General features: G+C 50.2%; 1 protein-coding gene across 2 annotated transcripts in view; it reads right to left on the bottom strand.

The window, feature by feature from the left end:
* The window catches only part of RHBDL3 (rhomboid like 3), a 47,597-nt gene that overhangs the window by 3,922 nt on the left and 22,705 nt on the right, over positions 1–20,970 (bottom strand). For both annotated transcript variants that reach the window (XM_058283856.2, XM_058283857.2), the window contains 3 exons: positions 17,301–17,413; positions 11,953–12,053; positions 3,372–3,432 (listed from right to left, as the gene is read on the bottom strand). In XM_058283856.2, coding sequence (XP_058139839.1) covers positions 3,372–3,432; positions 11,953–12,053; positions 17,301–17,413 — 275 coding nt within the window. The remainder of the gene's footprint in view (positions 1–3,371; positions 3,433–11,952; positions 12,054–17,300; positions 17,414–20,970) is intronic.

The following is a 20,970-nucleotide window of genomic DNA, read 5'->3' as shown; positions in this document are numbered from 1 at the left end:
ACCCATCCATCAATTCATTCAATATTAATTGAGCCAAGCACTATTCTATATGAGGCAAATATAGTAGTAAAGAAAACAGACAAACACCTATTTTCACAGAGTTGGCAATAAACCTGCAAAAATAATCTTAAACCTAAGGTGATTTCAGTAAGAGATACATCTATAGAAAAAAAGGTGCTGTAATTCAGCCATAAAAAGGAATGAAATTCCGATACATGTGACAACGTGGCTGAACCTTGAAAACATGCTAAGTAAAACAAGCCAGACACAAAAGGACAAATATTATGATTCCACTTATAGGAAATATCTAGAAAAGGCAAATTCATAGAGAAAGAAAGTAGATTAGCAGTTATGAGGTGAGGGAAGATGGGGAATTATTGCTTAGTGAGTACAGAGTTACTGTTTGGGGGTCATGAAAAAGATGTGGTCACGGTAACACAATATTATTTAAGTAATTAGTGTCACTGAATTGTACACTTAAAATGACAATTTTGATGTTATACATATGTTACCACAGTAGAAAAATAGGCATACAATCAGTGCTGGGAGATGGGGAGGGGAAATCTTTGGTTTGGAGAGTCAGGCAAGCCCTCCCTAAAGAGGTAACATTTGAGCTGAGATCTGAATATCAAGACAGGCCCTGCCACGAGAAGATGCTAAGAGACTTCCCAGCAGAAGGAAGAGCTTGGCAGAAGCCCAAAGGCTCCCACACCTCTGTGGTCATTCTGGGAGCCCTGGAAGCACAGTTTCCCCATCTATATAAATTTCAGCCTCTATGTCACAAGCTACATGCTGGAACATTAATAACAGCTTCAATATGTGCCCAGCAATTTACAGCTTATAAGACGTTTCCACCCAGTCTTATAAGCTGCAAACCCTTAAGAACCAGTGTTTTTGTGGCCAGAAAGAAGGGATGGAGGGAGAGAAGGGCAAATTAAAAATGCAAATAAATAATCCCAACACCAAACATGGCACCCCCACAAAGGGCTGGGATTTATCTGACAGATTCTAAATGCACCACCCCACTCTCCAATCCATCCTTCTTGCATGAACCTCTTGGGTCTGCCAACCATATGGGTATCTTGTCTAGTAAGGACAGGTTTTGGGAAACGGTACCGTTTCATTCCCCAGCACCAAAAGAACATCAAAGTATTCTTAGCCCCATTTTACAGACATGGAAACCAAGACAAATTTGACAGCTTGCAAGAAAACCCTCTGAGGAGACTTTTGTACTTACGCTTAATTAACCAACGTGCTGCCTTTCTACCCTAACCACCCCAGGGGTGCCGGAACCTCCAGTGATTCTCACTCCCCTCGGGACTGATTGCCCAACCTTCCTGTCTGGGACCTGCAACTCCAAGGATGGCCGATAGATGGCAGAAAAGGAGCAGCGAGGAATAGCAAATAAGCCTCAGTGCTTTAAACTTCTCCAGGGTATTTTCCCTTTAAAGAGATTACACTGGAATTTGTTATGTTTTAATCCAAAGAATAACTTTCTCTTGTAGGCCATGTAACAGCCTAATGGGGAAGAGAATCTATAAGGGGTGGGGACGTTTAAGAAGCCATTAATGGGTCTCCTCAATCCTTCCTACCCTCTTGTGTCTTGTGCCTGGGTAAGAAATGCTGTTTCCAAAGGACTCCTGATTTGCCTTTAAGAGGAACGTAAATTTTTTTCATTAGGCTGAAACTCATGCACAAAATAATAACAATAATGAATAAGAAAGAAAAGGAGCAACCTGGGATGGACACTGCCCCCACCCCGACCCCCACCCAACCTGAGTCACGGGGTTTCATTCCTGCCTTTACTTGTCAGGTTCCCAGTAGATAAAGGAGGTCTAACATTTGTCCCAAACTTCAAAACTAAGTATTTTAGTTTTTATGATGTTTAGAGTTTGATTTTTTTAACAGCAAGATTGAAGCTTCTCTTCCCATCTCAAAAGTGGACAAACTCTCTGCACACCGGCAGCTGTGCTCATCCCCCACCCCTGGAAAGTTTGCTCCCCCTCCTTCTCTCCCCTCACCCATGTACCCTACAGTCCTGGCTCAAACAGACATGGGCTTTAAGGCTGGAAGTCCTCTCTGGGATTAGGGACCACCCAATCACATGGAGAACACTGAGATCCAGAGAGTAAAAGCCCTAGAGAAGGTCAGGGGCAGACCTGATTTCTTAGGGAGAGACTGTCTGGTGAGGGCCACAGGGTGCAGGAGCTAGTAATGCGGAAGTGGATTAAAGAGCAGGGCACACAGGCCCGATCCTCCAGTTCAAATTGATTCTAGCTGGATCTTCCTCTTTTCCTCTTAGTAGGTGGATGGGATGACCCAGGCGGGGAAAGTACAGGTTCACCTTCTCACTGTCCAGCGTGGCTAAAGTGTGGGGCTTTAGAAATGACACAGGCTGCCTCTGAATTCTGGTTCTCTCATCTCGTAGCTGGGCGACCTTGGGCAAGGAACTTAACTCTCTGAGCCTCCAGTGCCCCACCTGTAAATTGTGCCTAGTAACCCTTCACAGGCATGCTCTGAGCACCCAGTGAGGGGTTGCCTATTCCCTCTCACAAGGCTTCAGATTCATCTGCTTCATCCTTCCCATACACAATCCGTTCTCTACACTGTGGCCTAACTGATTTCCTAAAACTTAAAGCTGTCAGCAACTCCTTTGCTTAAAGCTCCCCAGCAGGCTTTTTTCTTTGCATTTAAAGAAGCCCTTCCTGATCCAATATCTGTTATCTTGCCAGCTTTCTCTCTTATCACAGTCACACACACCCCCAAACTCCTATGTCAGTTTTGCTAAATGACTGGCTGGCCATGACCCGTCACCCATCGGGTCCTTGTGCATGCTGCACCTCTGCCGGCAGCACCTCCTGTACCTTGTCCAGCGAGCATCTGCTTGTCTCTAACACTCAAAACGAGCTCTGCTCTCTCCTGACTAGGGCCCTCGCCGTACTTTGTTCATAGGGGCTCGTGGATTAGTTCAGTTTGTAAACCTGCTAAAATGGCAGGGTTCTGTATTTACGTGTGCATACGTGCATTTTTCTGGGGAAGGGGCCTCAGGCTTCCAGCAGGGATCTCAAAAGATAGACTGCATGACCCAAAAGACTAAGAAGTTCTTTTTCTTGATCTGGGTACACTTCTTCTGTCTGTATTTTATATGTCAATAAAAAGTTTAAGAAGGAAGAAGATGCATTAAATGACAGACTTCTCTCATAGTCCCACTTTAGCACACATTATATTGACATGTCTCGCTTTTTTTTTTTCCTTCCTGATCACAAGCCCTTCCTGATCACAAATGGCAGGGACTGTGCCATTTTTGTATCTTCGTATCCCAGGGCCTGGTGCAGGGCCTCCTTCCCCCCGCCCGCCCCACCAGTACTTACTACAGATCAAGGCCACAGCCATCCGCAGCAGCTTGAATTGGCATTTCATGCCTGACCAATTCTAGGGGAAAAGGAGAGAATTCTATTAGTTCCAGATCAGACCACTCCTCTGAAAGTATATCACACATAAGAAAGCCATTAAACAACAACAACAACAAAAACTATTAAGTCCCAAATGAGGGAGATGTAGTTTAGTAGCAGATCATTCAGTATGACTTTGAGATTTTAGCCATTAGTAAGTTTGCTACTTTCAGAAAAAAAAGCCCTCAAGCTAGTGTACTAATAGAGGAATAGATTCCAGATCGAGGGGCATGAGAGTCCTTCTTTCCTCTACAGCCCTACAGACAACACTGTAGGGCTGGATTAATTGCTGCATGCTACAGTTGCAAAGGTTAGCAAACCATCAGGATGTTAAAAGAACCCAGAATCCTGCATATGAGGAGACCAGGATTGTTCAGCCCCAAGAAGAGAAGACTCAGGACAGGGTCACTGTGGTGAAGTATCAAGCGAGCTGACATGGGGGCAGCGGACTTGGCCCAGTGGTTAGGGCGTCCGTCTACCACATGGGAGATCCGCAGTTCAAACCCCGGGCCTCCTTGACCCGTGTGGCCCATGCACAGTGCTGATGCGCACAAGGAGTGCCCTGCCACGCAGGGGTGTTCCCCGCGTAGGGGAGCCCTGTGCAAGGAGTGCGCCCCGTAAGTAGAGCTGCCCAGCGCTGCCTAGCACGAAAGAAAGTGCAGCCTGCCCAGGAATGGCGCCACACACACAGAGAGCTGATGCAGCAAGATGATACAACAAAAAGAGACAGATTCCCCTGCTGCTGACAACAACAGAAGCGGACAAAGAAGATGCAGCAAATAGACACAGAGAACAGACAACCGGGGTGGGGGGGGGGGGTAGGGGAGAGAAATAAATAAATAAATAAATCTTAAAAAAAAAAAAGCGAGCTGACATGAGAAAAAGACACATTCACCATAACCTGCGAGGAGAAGGCAGAATGGACCAAAACTTGAGGGAGAGATTTTTTTTTTTTTAGCTCAAAATAAGTTTTCATTTCTAAGAAGCAGAGCTGTCCAAAGATGGAATGATCCTTCTTGGGGGGTTGTGAGTTTCCCATCACTCAAGGGTTCGAACGGGGGCTCTACATGGCATGGAGGAGATGCTCTGGGGGAGAATTGGGCATTGGAAAGGGGCTGGGCCAGATGGCCCTCAAACAAATCCCTCTCTCCCCTGAGAACCTCTGAAAACTCTGAACCTACAAAGTAGATACACAGTATAATTAGGCATCTTACAAAAAGATTTTTCACTTTACAAAAGACTGCCACAGGGTTCTTTGAGGGGCACTCCTGCCATGCATTCAAGTGCTACCCATTTACACATGCTTGTTTCTACAAGCCTGGCACCTATCTTAACCGCAGGGGCACCTGGGAACAGCCAGGGGACTTCTATTCCCTCCCACCCACCCAATCTTCCTGAACCCAACTGGGGGGAACAACTCACACTCATTTGAGGTCAGGGGGAACATACTTTATAGAGGCCCTGAATCCTGGTGTGCACAATAATGTCTTCAGACACTAAAGGAAGTGTCAGTCAAAAGCAGGACACAGGGAGAAATGGAACGTGGCTCAACCAATTGGGCTCCTGTCTACCATATAGGAGGTCCAGGATTCGATCCCCAGGGCCTCCTGGTGAGGGCAAGCTGGCCCATGCAGCGAGCTGGCCCATACGGAGTACTGGCCCACTCGGGAATGCGGCCCCACTCAGGAGTGCCCCCCTACATGGGAATGTCACCCCACGGGGAAAGCCGCCTTGTGCAGGAGTGCCCGGCAACACGGAGATGTGGTGCAGCACAATGATGCAACAAGAGACACAGAGGAGAGAAAATAAGACGATGTAGCAGAACAGGGGACCTGAGGTGGCACAAGAGAGTAATCCCCTCTCTCCCACTCTGAAAGGGCCCAGGATTGGTTCCCAGAGCCGCCTAATGAGATACCAGCAGACACAGAAGATCACACAGCGAATGGACAGAGAGAGCAAACAACAAGGCGAATGGGGAGGGGAGGCGGAAATAAATAAATGTTAAAGAAAAAAAAATAAAGCAGGACACAGGGAAGCTGCCAAAAAGAGGGAGAAATCCTTGCGGCATTCGGCTTCTTGCCCACCTCTTCTTTTTGCCCCATTATTCCTCACTGACCAACAACTCCTTCTTCACAAAAGGTGAGATGGGTGCCACACGACCCCCTTTACGTGGGGAAGGCTAATCTCTGCTTGTCGACACGTTCTGTGCTAAGAGGCAGATGGCAGGATAACCTTGTCACCTGCTGGTGTCTGCCAAAGGGGATCCTCACCAGGGACAAGGAACAAAACAGGTCGGGCCCTCCGCTGGATTTAGCAACCTGATGTGAGCTGGCTCAATTGGCTGATGGTGGGCAGCCACCATGGGAGGTCCTTGGGAGTCATCTGATGGGACCATCTCATCCCCAAGAGGAACACCAGATGCCAAGGAGCTGCCAAAATGGCCCTACGCCCTTGTTTGGACATTCCGGGGACAGATCGCTCACTTCCTCCTAGGCAGCCATGTAAAGAGGCTACTGTTGCTAAAAGGCTCCGAACTATTGTTTGGGCAAGCTTTGCCTCCTGGTAATGTCCACCTCTCTTAGTTTCCTAAGGCTGCTGTAACAAAGTGCCACAAACTGGGTGACAACACAACAGAACTCCACTGTCTCACAGTGCTGGGAGCTACTTGGCTAAAATCAGGGTGCTGGCAGGGCCACGCTCCCTCCGAGCCTCTGGGGGAGGATCTCTCCTGGCCTCTTGCAGCTGCTGGTGGCTCCAGGGCATCCTTGGCTCGTGGAGACCTCACTCCAGTCTCTGCCTCCCTCTTCCCTCTGTGCCCAAATTTCCTTCTTCTTATAAGGACGCCAGTCACGCTGGATTAGGGCCCACCCTCATCTAAAGTAATTACATCCCCAAAGACCCAATTTCCAAATAAGGCCACATTCACAGGTACAAGGGGCTAGGCCTTCGGCTTTCGGGGGACATAGTTCAACCCACAACACGAGTCATGGCTCTTAACTGCCCCCCCAAAAAAGTTATACAGGACATTTTTAATCCCTTTTCCTTATCGAAACCTTCTGAATATCTTAACTAAAGACAGCATCTCTTTATTATGTTGTGAGTGAGAGAGGCAATCCAAGTTTGAACTGTGTCAGCTGCTTTCTCCTGCCGCTGGGTCTCCTGGCTCCATGCTGCCCACCTCTGGGCCGTGTCTGGGACCCAGCTTAGGAAAGCACCCTCAGGTCTGCTGGCTGGGGCTCCCTGCCTGATCTCACGCATCCTGGCTACTAACTTCTTAGAGAAGGCATCATGCAGCTCTGGGATCAGAATCCCTTTCTCTACTGTCCTCATTTGTAAACTTGAGATAAAAATAGTACCTGTCTCACCTCCCTACCTCCTCAGGTTGTTGTGAGGGTTAAACGAGTTAACGTGTGTAAAGCTCTAACACTGCCTGCACCTGGTGAGCTCCACGAGATTCACATCCAGACCTGAGGCTGCACTTGGGCAGGCCGGGGCCCAAAGACCATTAGTTTGCCCTGCAGAGCAGCTTCGAACTTTCTAATTCTTGGGCAGAGCAGGGGAGTGCTGGCAGACCCGGTTCATTCATTTACAATACCTGCTTGGCCCCTGAAGGCACTGGAGTTTGTACCCCATCCACTCCAAATCCTCCCTGCCATTTTAGAGAGGATGACACAGAGGCTCCAAGAGGGCTAGACCAAGGTCCCAGGGAGTTATGGCCCAGCTGGGATAGAGTCCAGGGCTCTGTCCATTACACCACCCGCTCTTTTGAGACAGGGGCACATTCTCCACCAGCCTCAGCTGACGGCCCAGTTATCCCCAAAGCTGAACAAACATCAGTAAATGACCAGTCTCCCAGCAGCTGAGGGGTTAAACTAGAACGTCACCCCTTCTCACCAGCTGCCTCATTTTCCCAACTCATTATTCCTTCCAATAAAATGAGTGCAGTGACACAACAGGAAAGAAGAATAAAATCTCACAGGCAGCCAGCTCTGCTGCTGCTATAAATGTTCAAAAGCCCTCGGGCCCCTGGGGAAGACAAACCTTTTGCAGGCCCTTTAATTTCACTCTCTCCCACAGCCTCACAGGGTGAGATAGTAACGCACCCACTGCAAAGACATGAGTAACCAGTCCCTCGGCCTCTTGCTCACCCAACCAGGTAAGAGCCCAGAGACTGAAACCCAGGCAGGGAACTTGTCTTTCAATACGGCTTTATATCCCTGTTAGAAACAGTCTCTTGTTAAATAACTCTGAGAATACCCAATACAGGAAGCATGAAAGCACGACACAGATAAATTAGAGAGTGGGCATTTGTCCAACAAAAGGATTTTTCACTTAAGAAAGTGAACCTTTTAACAGAGAAATCTTTTGTGTCTTTTAGACGACAATCTTTCCTAGTGCTTTGATAATATGGTTCAATTTGCAAAAAGTCAGATCTCAAAAATTTTAGGGAAACATCTATCATATGGAGCAAAGTATAATTGTGCATACACAGACACATAAGTAAACATCTTGTATATTAAAAATGGAACTCTGGTCTACGGGCTTCAGGAAAAGGTGATTAATAAATTATTCAATTATGTTTCTCTTTTTACTTCTAGTCTTTATTTAAAGTAAGAAGTCTTGATTGTAGGGCTTTTATAGAATCTGGATCATTCATTGAAATATTTTCTGAACTTAATTACTTGATGTGAGCTGAAAGCTTTTTTTTCGGGGCGGGGGGGGGGGGCACCAGGGATTGAACCCAGGACCTCGTATGTGGGAAGCAGGAGCTCAACCACTGAGCCATATCTGCTTCCTGAGCTGCAAGCTTTTTGAAACTCAAAGAGTCTTTATAAAAATTAAGACAGGGAGCGGACGTGGCTAAACTGATAGTGTCCACCTACCATATGGGAGGGTCCAGGCTTTGATACCCAGGGCCTCCTGACCAGTGTGGTGAGCTGGCCCACATGCAGAGCTGCTGTGCGCAAGGAGCGCTGTGCCATGCAGGGGCGCCCCCGCGTAGCGGTGCCCCACGCACAAGGAGCATGCCCTGTAAGGCGAGCTGCCCCGCGTGAAGAAAGCGCAGCCGCCCAGGAGTGGTGCCGCATACACAGAGAGCTGACGCAGCAAAGACGACGCAACAAAAAAAGAGACGCAGTTTCCCGGTGCCACCAAGGGTGCAAGCAGACACAGAACAACACACAGCAAATGGACACAGAGAACAGACAACGGGGGTGGGAGGAGAAGGGAAGAGAAATAAAATAAATCTTAAAAAAAAAATTAAAAGACATACTTTCACTTAAGGCAGAATCTCATATTTAAACAGCGCTTAGGACAGAAGTGTTAAACACTTTTGTATATCTGATAGTTTAGTTTTCTGTATAGATAGAATTTATAAAGATAAAAAATTACATTTACATATAAATACACAGAAACATATACACACATACACACAGATATACAGAGAGGATCTCACAGCTGTATAGTGATTTGCTGCAAGCACTTTCACGTCCATTTTTTCATCTCTTCCTCACAACTACCTTGTGAAGAAGAGGTTTCAGATGAGAGAGCTGAGGCCCCAAGAACTTAAAGAACTCACTGGAAGTAATATATTAAGTGGTGACACTGGTATTCAAATCCAAATTTTGTGTCTGTCAAACCCATAGTTTTTCTGCTTCCTGGTCTGATGAAGTGCTTTACTGTGTATGTACACACAGACCAAATCTTCATTTTGGAGCGAAAAACAACCAATATCTATTAGGTTGAACCATATGAAATTGCCAATGTGTAGCTGTTTTTGACCCATCAAAATGGAAATTTCATATGGTTGAACCCAATGCATCTCTGAATTACTCAGCTCTGAGCTGAGGGAAGTCTCCTGATGAAAGGAAACAGACCATTTTTCCACACCAAATAAGTACCAGACAACTTTCTAGAGAAGGGTTACCAGTAGGTCATGCTCTGCAGGTGGAAAAGCTTCCTGTTATCCACGGAAAGCATTTTCTTCTGGAAGGGCATTGGGCTCTCAGATTTGGCTATTCATCCCTTCAGCCATTGGCCATGGGCTCCTTGCCAGGAAAGAGACTAAACTGGAGCAAAATTGCACTCGCACCCCACCTCCCGCGATCCCCACTCCCCAGTCCATGGTCTGTGGGGTGATCTGCCCTCACCGTGGGAACTCTTGGGGCATCAGGGGTGGGAACAGGCCTGTTTCTTCTTCTCCGTGTTCTCTTTTAGTTGTGCTTGTTCATCACCCCCACCGCCACCCCTACACAGCACACATCTTGGGGAAATGGGAGGTGGGACATTAGCATTTCCTTCCCCTACTGAAAGGAATTGGGGCAGGGGGAGGGGGAGTGGAGGAGGGAGAATTCAGAAGAAAATCTGTGTCTGGGGAAAGATGTGGCATTGATACAGAGTGACCCATTTAAAAGTGGTCCATGTGAGGCAGCCCTGTGCTCCCAGGTTTCCAGCAGACTGAGCTGCATGCATGTGAACACACACATACACACACACACACAGACTTTCTCATTCACACATGCTTTCTGACACCCATGGTATCTCTCCAGGAATCGCCTTGAGGTTGGCCAAAATTTAGGCAAGTACCAAGTATAGTCAGGCAGTTTCTGTCTGTCTGTCTGCCTCTTCTCATGCTCTCTTTCTTTCAATGTACTTTGGTGGAAAGAAAAGGGATGGTAATCAGGAGCAGGGCAGGTGAGAGTGGGAATAAGAAGCGGAAAGACATGGGAGAATTCAGTAACTCCAAAAACTTCTGTAACTTTGCAATCACATCTGCCTCGTGGATGAAGATAGTGGTGGAGAGAGGTGAGGTCAGGAAAACCACAAAAAGAGATGCAATGCCATTCCTGGAAAACGTCCGTTCATTCATTCACCAGAATTTAGCAGGCACCATCTACCATGTACCCAGCCCTGTGCCAGGCACTGGAAAGAGAAGAAAAAGACTTTCCCCCGCCCAGGCCAGCAGGCACGTCAGGCAGGGAGAGCCAAACGCCTCCAGCGACAACTCCTCCAGCTTCCAAACTTCAGACTTCCTCCAAGACAAGGACTTTGGCCACCTTGAAGACTATCAGATTGATTTAGATGTTTTGCCTTGAAGATTCTGTCTCTATTCTGTGCCCAGTGTGGTCACTTCTATGAGGCACAGGGAATAACATTAACATTTATATTGAGTGATGACTTTTAAATTTATTTCCCTAATCTCATGACATCCCATTTCACAGATGTAGAAATTGAGGCACAAAGAAGTTAAGTAAGGTCAACCACCACACCAGAGAGCCAAGAATGCCTACAACTGAAAGCAGGAGAATTGCATCCAGCCTCCATGTGGAATCTAAGCCCTCTCTTGATATAGATGTGGAGTGGACACAAACATTCCAGGGTCCACAGGATGGAGGAATAGAGTATGGATTAGAGTGGACTTATTGCTATTCTATTCATGAACTATTGTGATTAGTAATTGAAGAAAATGTAGCATTGATTTGGAGAAAGTGGCCATGGTAGCTGCTGAGGGTAGGGAGTGGGAAGAAGAGATGTGATGTGGGGGCATTTTCAGGACTTGGTGCTGTCCTGGGTGGTACTGCAGGGACAGTTACCGGACATTGTTATGTCCTCCCATGGCCCACTGGGTGGACTGGGGGAGAGCGTAAACTATAGTGTGGACCACTGGCCATGTGATGCAGCAGTGCTCAGAGATGTATTCACCAAGAGCAATGAATGTCCCATGATGATGGAGAAGGTTGTTGTTATGGGAGGAGTGGGGTCAGGGGGGTGGGAGGTATATGGGGACCTCATATTTTTTTAATGCAACATTGAAAAAATAAAGACAAATAAATAAAATAAAATAAAATAAAAATAAAAAGAAGTTAAGTAATTTGCCCCAGGTCACCCTTTAGGAAGAGAGGTAGCTGAGATTCACATCCAGGCTGACTGGCTCCACCGCCTGAGCTCCGAATTGTTACCCTATATTGCCTTTCAGGAAAAGATAAAGAAGAGCATGAGAAATGGAATGGCAGGGTCCTGCCACTGTGAGAGGCTGGTATATGGGAACAACACTTGAATGGCTGTCAGGAGATGTGCATTCAAGACCTGGTTCTGCCATAAACTTGATTGTGACTTTGGACAAATCAGTTAACCTCTCAGAGCCTCCTTTACTATTTGTGAATTTCAATGAGACAATCTCTAAATCCCTTTACTCTGAACCATCTACGCCAGTGGACAGGAACTTGAACACTTCTTTAAGTCACTGAATGGAAGAGAAGGGAATAGGGAGACAGGCAAATTCATAGGAAGAGCCATGGCTGGAGGGAATATGAATGGTATATGGAAAGGACCATTTGAATTGGTCCTACAGTGGGTGAGGGATGTCTGCCAGGGGCTTGACAGGCCGGGGCCGGATAGTATGTGGACCAGGATCCAAACCCAGCTCCAGAGGACTATCACCCAGGTCCCAGGACAGCGAAAGGAGTGCAAGATGGGCACGCTGGGACCAGGAGGTGCTCACCATCACGATGTTGGCCAGATGGGCAGAGACAAGTGCATACACCCCTCCAGAGGAGCCCACGACCGGAGCAGTCATGTCAGCCACAGACACCACCAAGGACCCTGGTACAGAAAGAGAGCGAGAGATCTTACCAACGCTGGAGTTAGCCTCCCCCACCCCACCCCTATTCCCACCCCCACCCCTTGGCTTTTGGATTCTGTAGCCCCAGGGGTAAGATCCCAGAGCAAGAGGCCCCATCCCTTCCTCCTTTGATTGCACCTTGGATCTTTCTACGGATTTCATGGAGGGTTAATTTAGAGCTGAAGGAATCATTCGATTCAAACTTCTCATTTTACAGATGGGAAATGAAGACTCAAAGAAACCAGGGGGGAAGTGACTTGGCCAAAGTAGAACTAGGACTAGTACTCAGATCATCTGTCTCTTCACCCAACCTCTCCCTGGCATTGTGCTATCTCAGGGTTCTGGAGCAAGCATGAAAATAGCAGCAGTAGGTATTATAGAGATAACTATCACTTAACGGTGCCAAGTGTCAGACACTGGGCCAAATATTTTACGTACGTTCTCCCCTTTAATCCTCAAGACAAGGCTTTGAGGCAGGTACTAGTCACCTTATTGCACAGACAAGGACACTGAGCCAAGAGTCTCCTGGTTGGAAAGGCTCGAACCAGGGTCTGAGTCCAGGTCTGCCTGACATGAAACCCAAGGTCATAGCCTCTAAAGTAACCATCCCCCAAGTTGGCACAGAGGCTAACCTCCATCCTCCACCAGCTCTCTTCTCAAGAGCATCTAGAGACCCTCTAGGCATCACCCCCAACCTTCCTCCAGCCCAGTTAAATCTCAAAAGGCCAACAGGATCTCCCAAGCACGGGCTTCTTTAGAGGAAATATGTCCTTGACAAGTCACCGGGAAGAGAGAGACATGATGTCACACCCTCTGGGGAAAAGGAAGGGTAGACAACTCCTGGTCTGGAAGATGACAAACTTTTGCCCTGGGAGGGAAGCTGGGCAGAGAGGAGATGGGAAATTTATTGTTCTGGTCTCATTTAAGTGTGATCAATGGTTTGGCTGTCAGAGAAGGACATGGGAGACTAAAAATAACTGGGAGGTAGAGCCCAGGGCTCCGAAGAGAGGTGGCTGGCCTGGGTGAGTGTGCAGAAATCACCCTGGAAAATGCCTGCAGGCTCAGGAGCCAATTAGCTGCTGCCTGGGTGGAGAGAGGAGGGACCAGCAGAAGACCAGATCCTGCAGGTTCCCTAGGACTGGAGGATCCACCACCTGGGAGGAGGAATGAGAGCACCTGATAGCCCTGGGCAGGGAGAGCCTTCCCCCAACCCCCATCACCTGCCTTCCCCTGACGACCTCTCTCAAGGTTCTCGAAGATCCTGCAAGGAAGAGAATCTCACAGCGACCCTGGGTCTCAAGGGGGAATGTAATCTTTCAGAAAAAAAAACAAAACTGTCATGAACTGAGAACTCTCAAGTCCTTCTCCCCTCCCAGGGCAACTATAAATCTTTCACTCCCCTTTCAAGCCTTCCCTCCGGCTTTAATTAGGTATTGATCTATTGTCAGATAACTTTCTCTTTTTTTACCGCCTAGCCACAGGGTCAGTCATATATAACAGAAAAAAAATCCCAGGGTGGCAACCAAACACGCAAGGGGTCTGCCTGACAAAGGGTTCCCACGCTCTCCTGTCTAAGAGCGCTGCATTGCAGGGCGGCTGGTGGAGGGCCGGCTGCCTAAGCCGCTCCTCATTAATTACCGTTTGGACAGAAGCAGCCCCAGCCTCCCTGGGCTGGCCTCTTGGCACAAGTCCCTCCGAAGCAGCCCAGATTCTGCTCCCTTGTCCTCCCCCAGCACGGAGGCAGAGGCGGCAGGGCAGCCCCAGGCAGGGAAGGGCCCCTGCCGGAGGTCAAGCCTGCTCTCTGACCTTTCCCTCACCCTCCCTGGGGTTCAGAGTCCTGACCTGAGGGTCAGGGGTCAGTTTGGGACTGTGGCAGGAGTAGTGAATGGGGGCGTGGCTGGCTAGTGACATGGCACAGACCCTGAATCCTTGCGGCTTCAGTTGTCACATCTGTGGAAGAAGGAGGTCTTAGGCTTTCCAACTTTTGAGCAACGAAACCCTCTTTTCAAAGGAAGTCCCTAACCCGGAAGCAAAGCACAGTGCAGCCATTCTGGGGTGGGGAGCAAAGTGCGCTACCTACTGCAGGGCACCTCGAGGGTTCCCTCCAGATCAGAAATTAGTTCTTGGTCTAAGATCCAGGTTCTGAGGCTCAGATCCTGGTTCTAGAATCTTGAAGGTGATGACCTGAACCCACGTGTCCTCCTTTTGTGGTGCATCAAATTATTGCAGATCAGTCCCCAACCAGAGGAACTAAGAGATCAAATGTAAACACAGTGATGTACGTTTAAAATACAGTAATGAGAAGACCCACCCGAGGCCATCCCAGGGCAAGAAGTATGAGCCAGACAGGATTTCTCTACAAGGTGTTATGAACCCAACAGGTAGACAGTTTCATAAGATCAGTGTGAATCCATGGATATAGTGAGAGCAGCAGACGAGGAGGGATGGGGAGAGAACGTCAAGCTGGAGTGACAAAATACCCCTCTGCACAGAGTAGGGCAAGGGACCAGTTCTAGTTGGGGTGATGAATCACCCCCATACACACAAAAAAATACTGGGTCCACGCCAGCAAGCAGATAAACTGGTGACTTTGCCATAACACACACTGTGATCATTTTAGTCTGGAAAATGTTAAAGCAGGTATGCTCCAACATCTCCCTTGGCCGTTAAAAAAATTCCAGATAAAAATATGCACTACATCTAACTTTAAGCAGTGTAACTTTATTTATTTGTGTATCCTTTAACTTATTCTATAAATATTTATTGCCTTCCATGTGCCCAACTCTGTGCTAGACTGCTCTGGAGATGCACACACGAGGCTTATAATCTAAATTCTTGGTAGGATGTATTTAAACTTTTTTTTTAAAGGGTACCAGGGTTGGGGATTGAACCCCAGACTTCGTATGTGGGAAGCCAATATTCAGCCACTTGAACCACATCTGCTCCCCTACTTAAGCTTCTGAAGTACTTGTTAGCTATAAGTGAATTACACGTTGGTTAAAAGCACAGGGTGTGTCTGCAGACATGGGAAGGGTTTCCACACCACCTCTACCACGTCTTAGCTGGGCAAAGGGAGTAAGTCATTGACCCTCTCTGAACATCCTGCAAAATGGGGGTGACAGCATCCACCTCCCAGGACTGTTGTGATGAATACAGGAGAAAAAGTCAGGCCCTCATCACACGCCTGGAGCACCATTCGTGCTCAGCAGAGATTTGTATCATTTTTACAAAACACGATGGCCTTACATCGGGGCAGGGCCAGTTGTCTGTTAAGACCTCTTCTGGTCCGACAACAAATTATCTGCACAAAGGAAAAGGTCGCCGACCTTTTGACTCGACGCGACAGCAGTGGTCATAGGCACAACCCGGGTTTGAATCCCAGTGCCACCACTTACAAGCTGGGCCTCCGCAGGCAAGTTGCTTAGCCCCACGGAGCCTCGGTTTCTGCAACCCTAACAGGTGAGAGTAATAGCATCTGCCCCCCAGGGCTACGATGCGGCCCACGTCCGGGCGGCGCTTGGTAAACACCGGCCGGCGCATCAGGTCTTCCTGTCTGTAAATGGGCCTCCCCTCTCTCAGGGGCGCCCATGGAGTGGCCGGACCAGTCAAGGCAATCCTGGCCGTCAGTGACATGACGCTGCGTCCAGGATACCCTCTGACTGGAGGCAATGATCAGACAGAAAAGTGCCCGTCACGCCCTTCACGATACACCCTGCACCCTAACTCTCAGCCTGTGAAGCCTGCTGCTGCCTGTGCGCCCGCGGCCTTCCCCGCTCTGCACAGGCCGCCCCTGGGATGGGCACTGCCCACCCCGACTCTCCACTGCGTTTCACCTCATTCTGGTGAGGCCTGAGTCCTCTGGAATCTTATTTCTGTCTTCCGGGTTATTGGCAATCCCCTCTAATTGAATGCTAGCTGCAAGTGTTCCTCGTCATTTAGCATCTGGGTCTCCGGGTATCCAGGTATGGAAAATGTGGCTATAAATCCCCAGGTGTCAGGACTAGGAGGTGTGGGGACGGTTGAGCAAGTCTGGCGCATAGAGATGCTCGTTAGGACTTTGTTCCAGGGCACGGGAGGTGCTGGCTTCTGGGAGAGGCGCGCGTGGGTGCTGTCCAAGGTGGCCGGGGTTGGTGCCTCAGCACACAAGGGAGCCGAAGGAGGCGGTGCTGGGCAAATCTCCCGGCCGGGGGCTCATGAAATGAAGGAGCAGACCAGCCCCTCGGGGTGGGGCCCTCCCTCTCCAGTTCCTGGAGCCACTCCAGTGGCTCCCTGCCTGCCCATCATCTACAAGGCCGGTGACGCCCCGCTCTGCTGGTGACAACTTTAATGCCACTCAAAAGGATTAAGATCTTACTTAAACATACACACAAAGCTCCCTCAGGCATAGCTGTCAAGCTGAAGAGCTGAGGCGGCAAACCTTGTTGTTGTTTTTTCAAAAAAAGCCAGCAATAAAGTTAGAAACATCAGATGCATGAACCCTGTGTTCGGAAGCCAGGCTGGCGCTGACTTCTCCTGCAGAAATCTGCTCTAATCCGCCCAGGCCTCCCCACCTCACCTCCCACGGGGGTGAGGGGTGGGGGTAGGGAGATGGGGCTCAGCAGGAGTCACGCTGGGCACCAGGCATGCCGGAGGCCCTGGGCTCCTCCAGACGGGGTGAGCGCTCGCTGCCTCTTGGCCCAGACTCTCTCCTGTCAGCAGTGGCTCAACGGAGAGGATAGTGGCCATCCCGAGCAGAGGCAAGGCCACCCCGGCCAGAGGCATGGCCGGCTCCACATATCCTTTGATGCCCCTACAGGGAGCTCACACTGCTCCCCTTGCAGTTTACACAGCCCTGGTGCTCCCGTGGGCCACCTGCCGCAACCTGCCAGCAGCCCTGCAGGCAGATCACACAAGTTCCCACTTAAAGCTTAATGGGGCCAGGAGAGGTCAGTGAATGTCTCCAAGGCCACATGGCTACAATAGGGCTGCGTGAAGACCCGGTCAAGGGGCCTGTTCCAAATCCTGGGCTCTCCTCCCTCTGCCATCACATACATTCCTTTCTAGGGGGCAGCCCCTTTCCAGCCTCCTGGAGAGGTGGGGGAACTGCCTTGAGGACAACCCTCATAGCCAGGGGACTTCGTAAGTGCCCTGTGTGTCCCCGGGAAGCTTGGGGCTTGCCCAACCTCTTGGAGTCTCCCGGTCCACCCTGTGAAGGTTCATCCCTGTGGACACAGGGTCCACCTGCCCACCTGCCACAACGCCGGCCACATAGACAAGCCCGATGCGGGTGGCTCCGTGCACCATCTCCAGGGGCACCCCCACCAGCAGCTGCAGCACCACGTTGAGTCCCAGGTGTTCCACCCTGTGACAGAGAGACCACATGCATTCATTCATGTCACCCATTCATTCAACAGACACTGTACGCCCAGTACGCTGAGGCTCCAGCAGGCAACAAGGCTCCACCCCTGCCTTTGAGGAGCTCACAGTCTGCTGGAGGGAGGAACACAGGCACAGAAACAGGCAATTACAGCGCAGACGGAGTTTTGAAAAGAGCATTCCTTCCACACGTCCCCTGCCAGCTGGGACAGGGAGGCCTGTGCTGGGCCTGGGCAGTGACTGGCAGGGTCTGCACTTGCCATAGTAAGAGGGAAGAGCCACGGTCAAGACCCAGCAACTCCATCAGCTGACACACGAGACACTGAGGCTCGGAGAGGGGCACGCCTGGCATCAGGTCACAGGGTTGGTTAGTGGCTGGGCTGGGACCGCAGCCCTGCTCCTTTCACCAGGCCACGCAACTGATATTTAAAGAGGCATGTTTTAATCACATTAAAGATGTCTTCTGTAACGAATAATTCAAAGTTGTCCCTTAAAGTTTCAAGGTATACCATGAGGAATGGCTTCTCCTTCCTGGTGAAGAGCCTACTTCGCCCCCAAAGTCTCAGAATTGGGATACGGGATTTCAGTTTTCTTACCCTGTGACTGCCTTCCTTTTTTAATTTTATTTTTTTAAGATTTTTTTTTTTAAAGATTTATTTTATTTATTTAATCCCCCTCCTCCCCCGGTTGTCTGTTCTCTGTGTCTATTTGCTGCATCTTGTTTCTTTGTCCGCTTCTGTTGTCGTCAGCGGCACGGGAAGTGTGGGTGGCGCCATTCCTGGGCAGGCTGCACTTTCTTTTTGCGCTGGGCGGCTCTCCTTACAGGATGCACTCCTCGCGCGTGGGGGGGGGGGGACACCCCTGCGTGGCAGGGCACTCCTTGCGTGCATCAGCACTGCGCGTGGGCCAGCTCCAAATGGGTCAAGGAGGTCCGGGGTTTGAACCGCGGACCTCCCATGTGGTAGAGGGACGCCCTAACCACTGGGCCAAGTCCGTTTCCCAAGATTTATTTTATTTATTTCTCTCCCCTTTCCCCCCGTCCCAGTTGTCTGTTCTCTGTGTCCATTTGCTGCGTGTTCTTCTTTTTGTCCGCTTCTGTTATTGTCAGCGGCACAGGAATCTGTGTTTCTTTTTGTTCCTCATCTTGTTGTGTCAGTTCTCCGTGTGTGCGGCACTATTCCTGGGCAGGCTGCACTTTCTTTCATGCTGGGCGGCTCTCCTTACAGGGCGCACTCCTTGCGCGTGGGGCTCCCCTGCGCGGGGACACCCCTGCGTGGCACGGCACTCCTTGCGCGGATCAGCACCGAGCGTGGGCCAGCTCCACACGGGTCAAGGAGGCCCGGGGTTTGAAACGCGGACCTCCCATGTGGTACGCGGACGCCCTATCGACTGGGCCAAGTCTGCTTCCCTGCCTTCCTTTTTATATCATTAGAGACCTGTGACCAGATCTTCTTGCTCAATGTGGGGTAGTCTAGCCGAGTGCATGTGTTACCAGAAAAGACTGTAACAGTTCAAGTTTACAAAGCACTTTAACATCATCTCTTTTAAACTGAGCTTACGACTGGGCAGCTTCCTGGGCTGGTTTAAGTTGTGGGGCGCAGAGGAGGTACCAAGGGGCTGGGTGCTGGCTGGGTACACAGCCCTGCTCCTGACTTGCATGCCCTGGTGGGAGGCCAAACGGCATGTCTGGAAGTATCCGCCCTTCTCACTAGCTGAATAATTCCACGGATACTAGAAGTGTCAGAAAAATTCAAACTCTGTAAGGGGCCCTAGAGGTTTTCTGAAGCTTAACAACTTCAGAACCTGAGCGTAGAGGAGACCAGGTGAGGAGAAGCCAGGGCTCCTGCCTCCCAATCCTGAGCTCTTCTTTCTCATAGTGACTTCCGGACTCCCAGGCCCAGAGTGAGCCTTTTTTTTTTTTTTAAGATTTATTTATTTATTTATTTATCTCCCCTCCCCCCCCACCCCGGCCGTCTGTTCTGTGTCCATTCGCTGCATCTTCTCTGTCCACTTCTGTTGTCAGCGGCATGGGAATCTGTGTTTCCTTTGGCTGCATCATCTTGTTGTATCATCTCTCCATGTGGGCGGCGCCACTCCTAGGCAGGCTGCACCCTCCTTGGCGCTGGGCGGCTCTCCCCATGGGGTGCACTCCCTGCGCGCGGGGCTCCCCCACGCGGGGGACACCCCCGCGTGGCACGGCACTCCCCGCACGCATCAGCACTGCGCACGGGCCAGCTCCACACGGGTCAAGGAGGCCCGGGGCCCGAACCACGGACCTCCCATGTGGCAGACGGACGCCCTAACCACTGGGCCAAGTCCGTCTCCCCAGAGTGAGTCTTGAGTAAAGATGTGCTGGCCAGCCGTCCCTGTCTCCTTCCCACTGCTGCTCCTCTTTGCCGTACAGCCAAGTACCCCTCCCTCATGCTCCAGGGACCTGGAGGATCCGCCCAAGATCCTCCCCAGCAGGTCCTACCCCGGCAGGAGCAACTGTCCAAGAAAGGCCCAAGGCCACCCCTGTGGGCCTCAGCTGAGGGCATCTGTGCCCTGTCCACTCTCCGGCTTTCAGCTCCAGGAAGCAGAGAATGGGGCAAGGAAGCTTTAACCGCCCTGAGGGATCAGAGGGCAGAGGGCAGGCCTGGAAGTAGGGCAGGCAGCCCCAGCTCCCGCACAGCCGTAGGCCTGAGCAGCCTGGCCAGGGAAGTCCCCGGTTCCTGCTGCCTCCAGCATCTCGGCTCACGAGGAGACGAGGGGCGACACGCCTCTCCGCCTCTCCCGCTCTGCTCCTTAGCCCCTGAGCTCAAAGCCTGCAGACACACCAGGCAAGGTAAACAGACTGTCCTGACTGTCCCTTGGGCCCAGAAGGGAGACATTCATCAGCAAGGGCTGAAATATCTCCTCACTCCACAGCACCTTGTCCAGCAGGCATAGCCAACCAGGAGTCGGCTCTTGTGACCACGTTAGAGGCTCGGCAGGAAGGAAGCGTCACAGGGGACTCCCTCTTGGCCACTGTGGACCTTTCTCGGGAGGCATGGGAAGGCTGGAGCCATTGGAGTGCCGCTTCCCATTTCCACCCCAGGGGCAGGCACCCCCAGGGATTCTCCCAGGCTAACAGCGAGCTCCTTCATTTGTCTGGAGATGCTGGAGAAGAACCGCAGAGACCTGGTGTCCTGGGATCCTGCTTTCCCAACTCAGCATCCTTACTACATAAAAACGGTCTCCTGCCGCCGGGGCTGCTCTTTAAGGGACTTGGACCTGGAGGCTCACCTGGTCAGCTGGTGAGTCTTTATCATGGAAAGAAGGTAGGAGGCATCAGTGAGAACTGACTGTGTTCCAGCCCCCAAAGAGCCCACAGAGTTCTGCAAAGAGAAACTTTAAGTATTGCTAAAGTTCCTCAAGAAGTCCCCTGCCATATGTGGAGACCACGGTGGGAGGAAGGTCATTTCAACAAATCAGTCCTTTATTTCATAGGGGCATTCACACACACAGTTTGTGGACAATAAATTTAGTAGCTGACCACAATTCCTTTTTTGCTTTGGCCACTAG

This window comes from Dasypus novemcinctus, chromosome 21, assembly GCF_030445035.2.
Source record: "Dasypus novemcinctus isolate mDasNov1 chromosome 21, mDasNov1.1.hap2, whole genome shotgun sequence".
Lineage (NCBI taxonomy): Eukaryota > Metazoa > Chordata > Mammalia > Cingulata > Dasypodidae > Dasypus > Dasypus novemcinctus.
The sequence above is the reverse complement of the archived record's forward strand: the minus strand, read 5'-3'. Positions and strand labels throughout refer to the sequence as shown.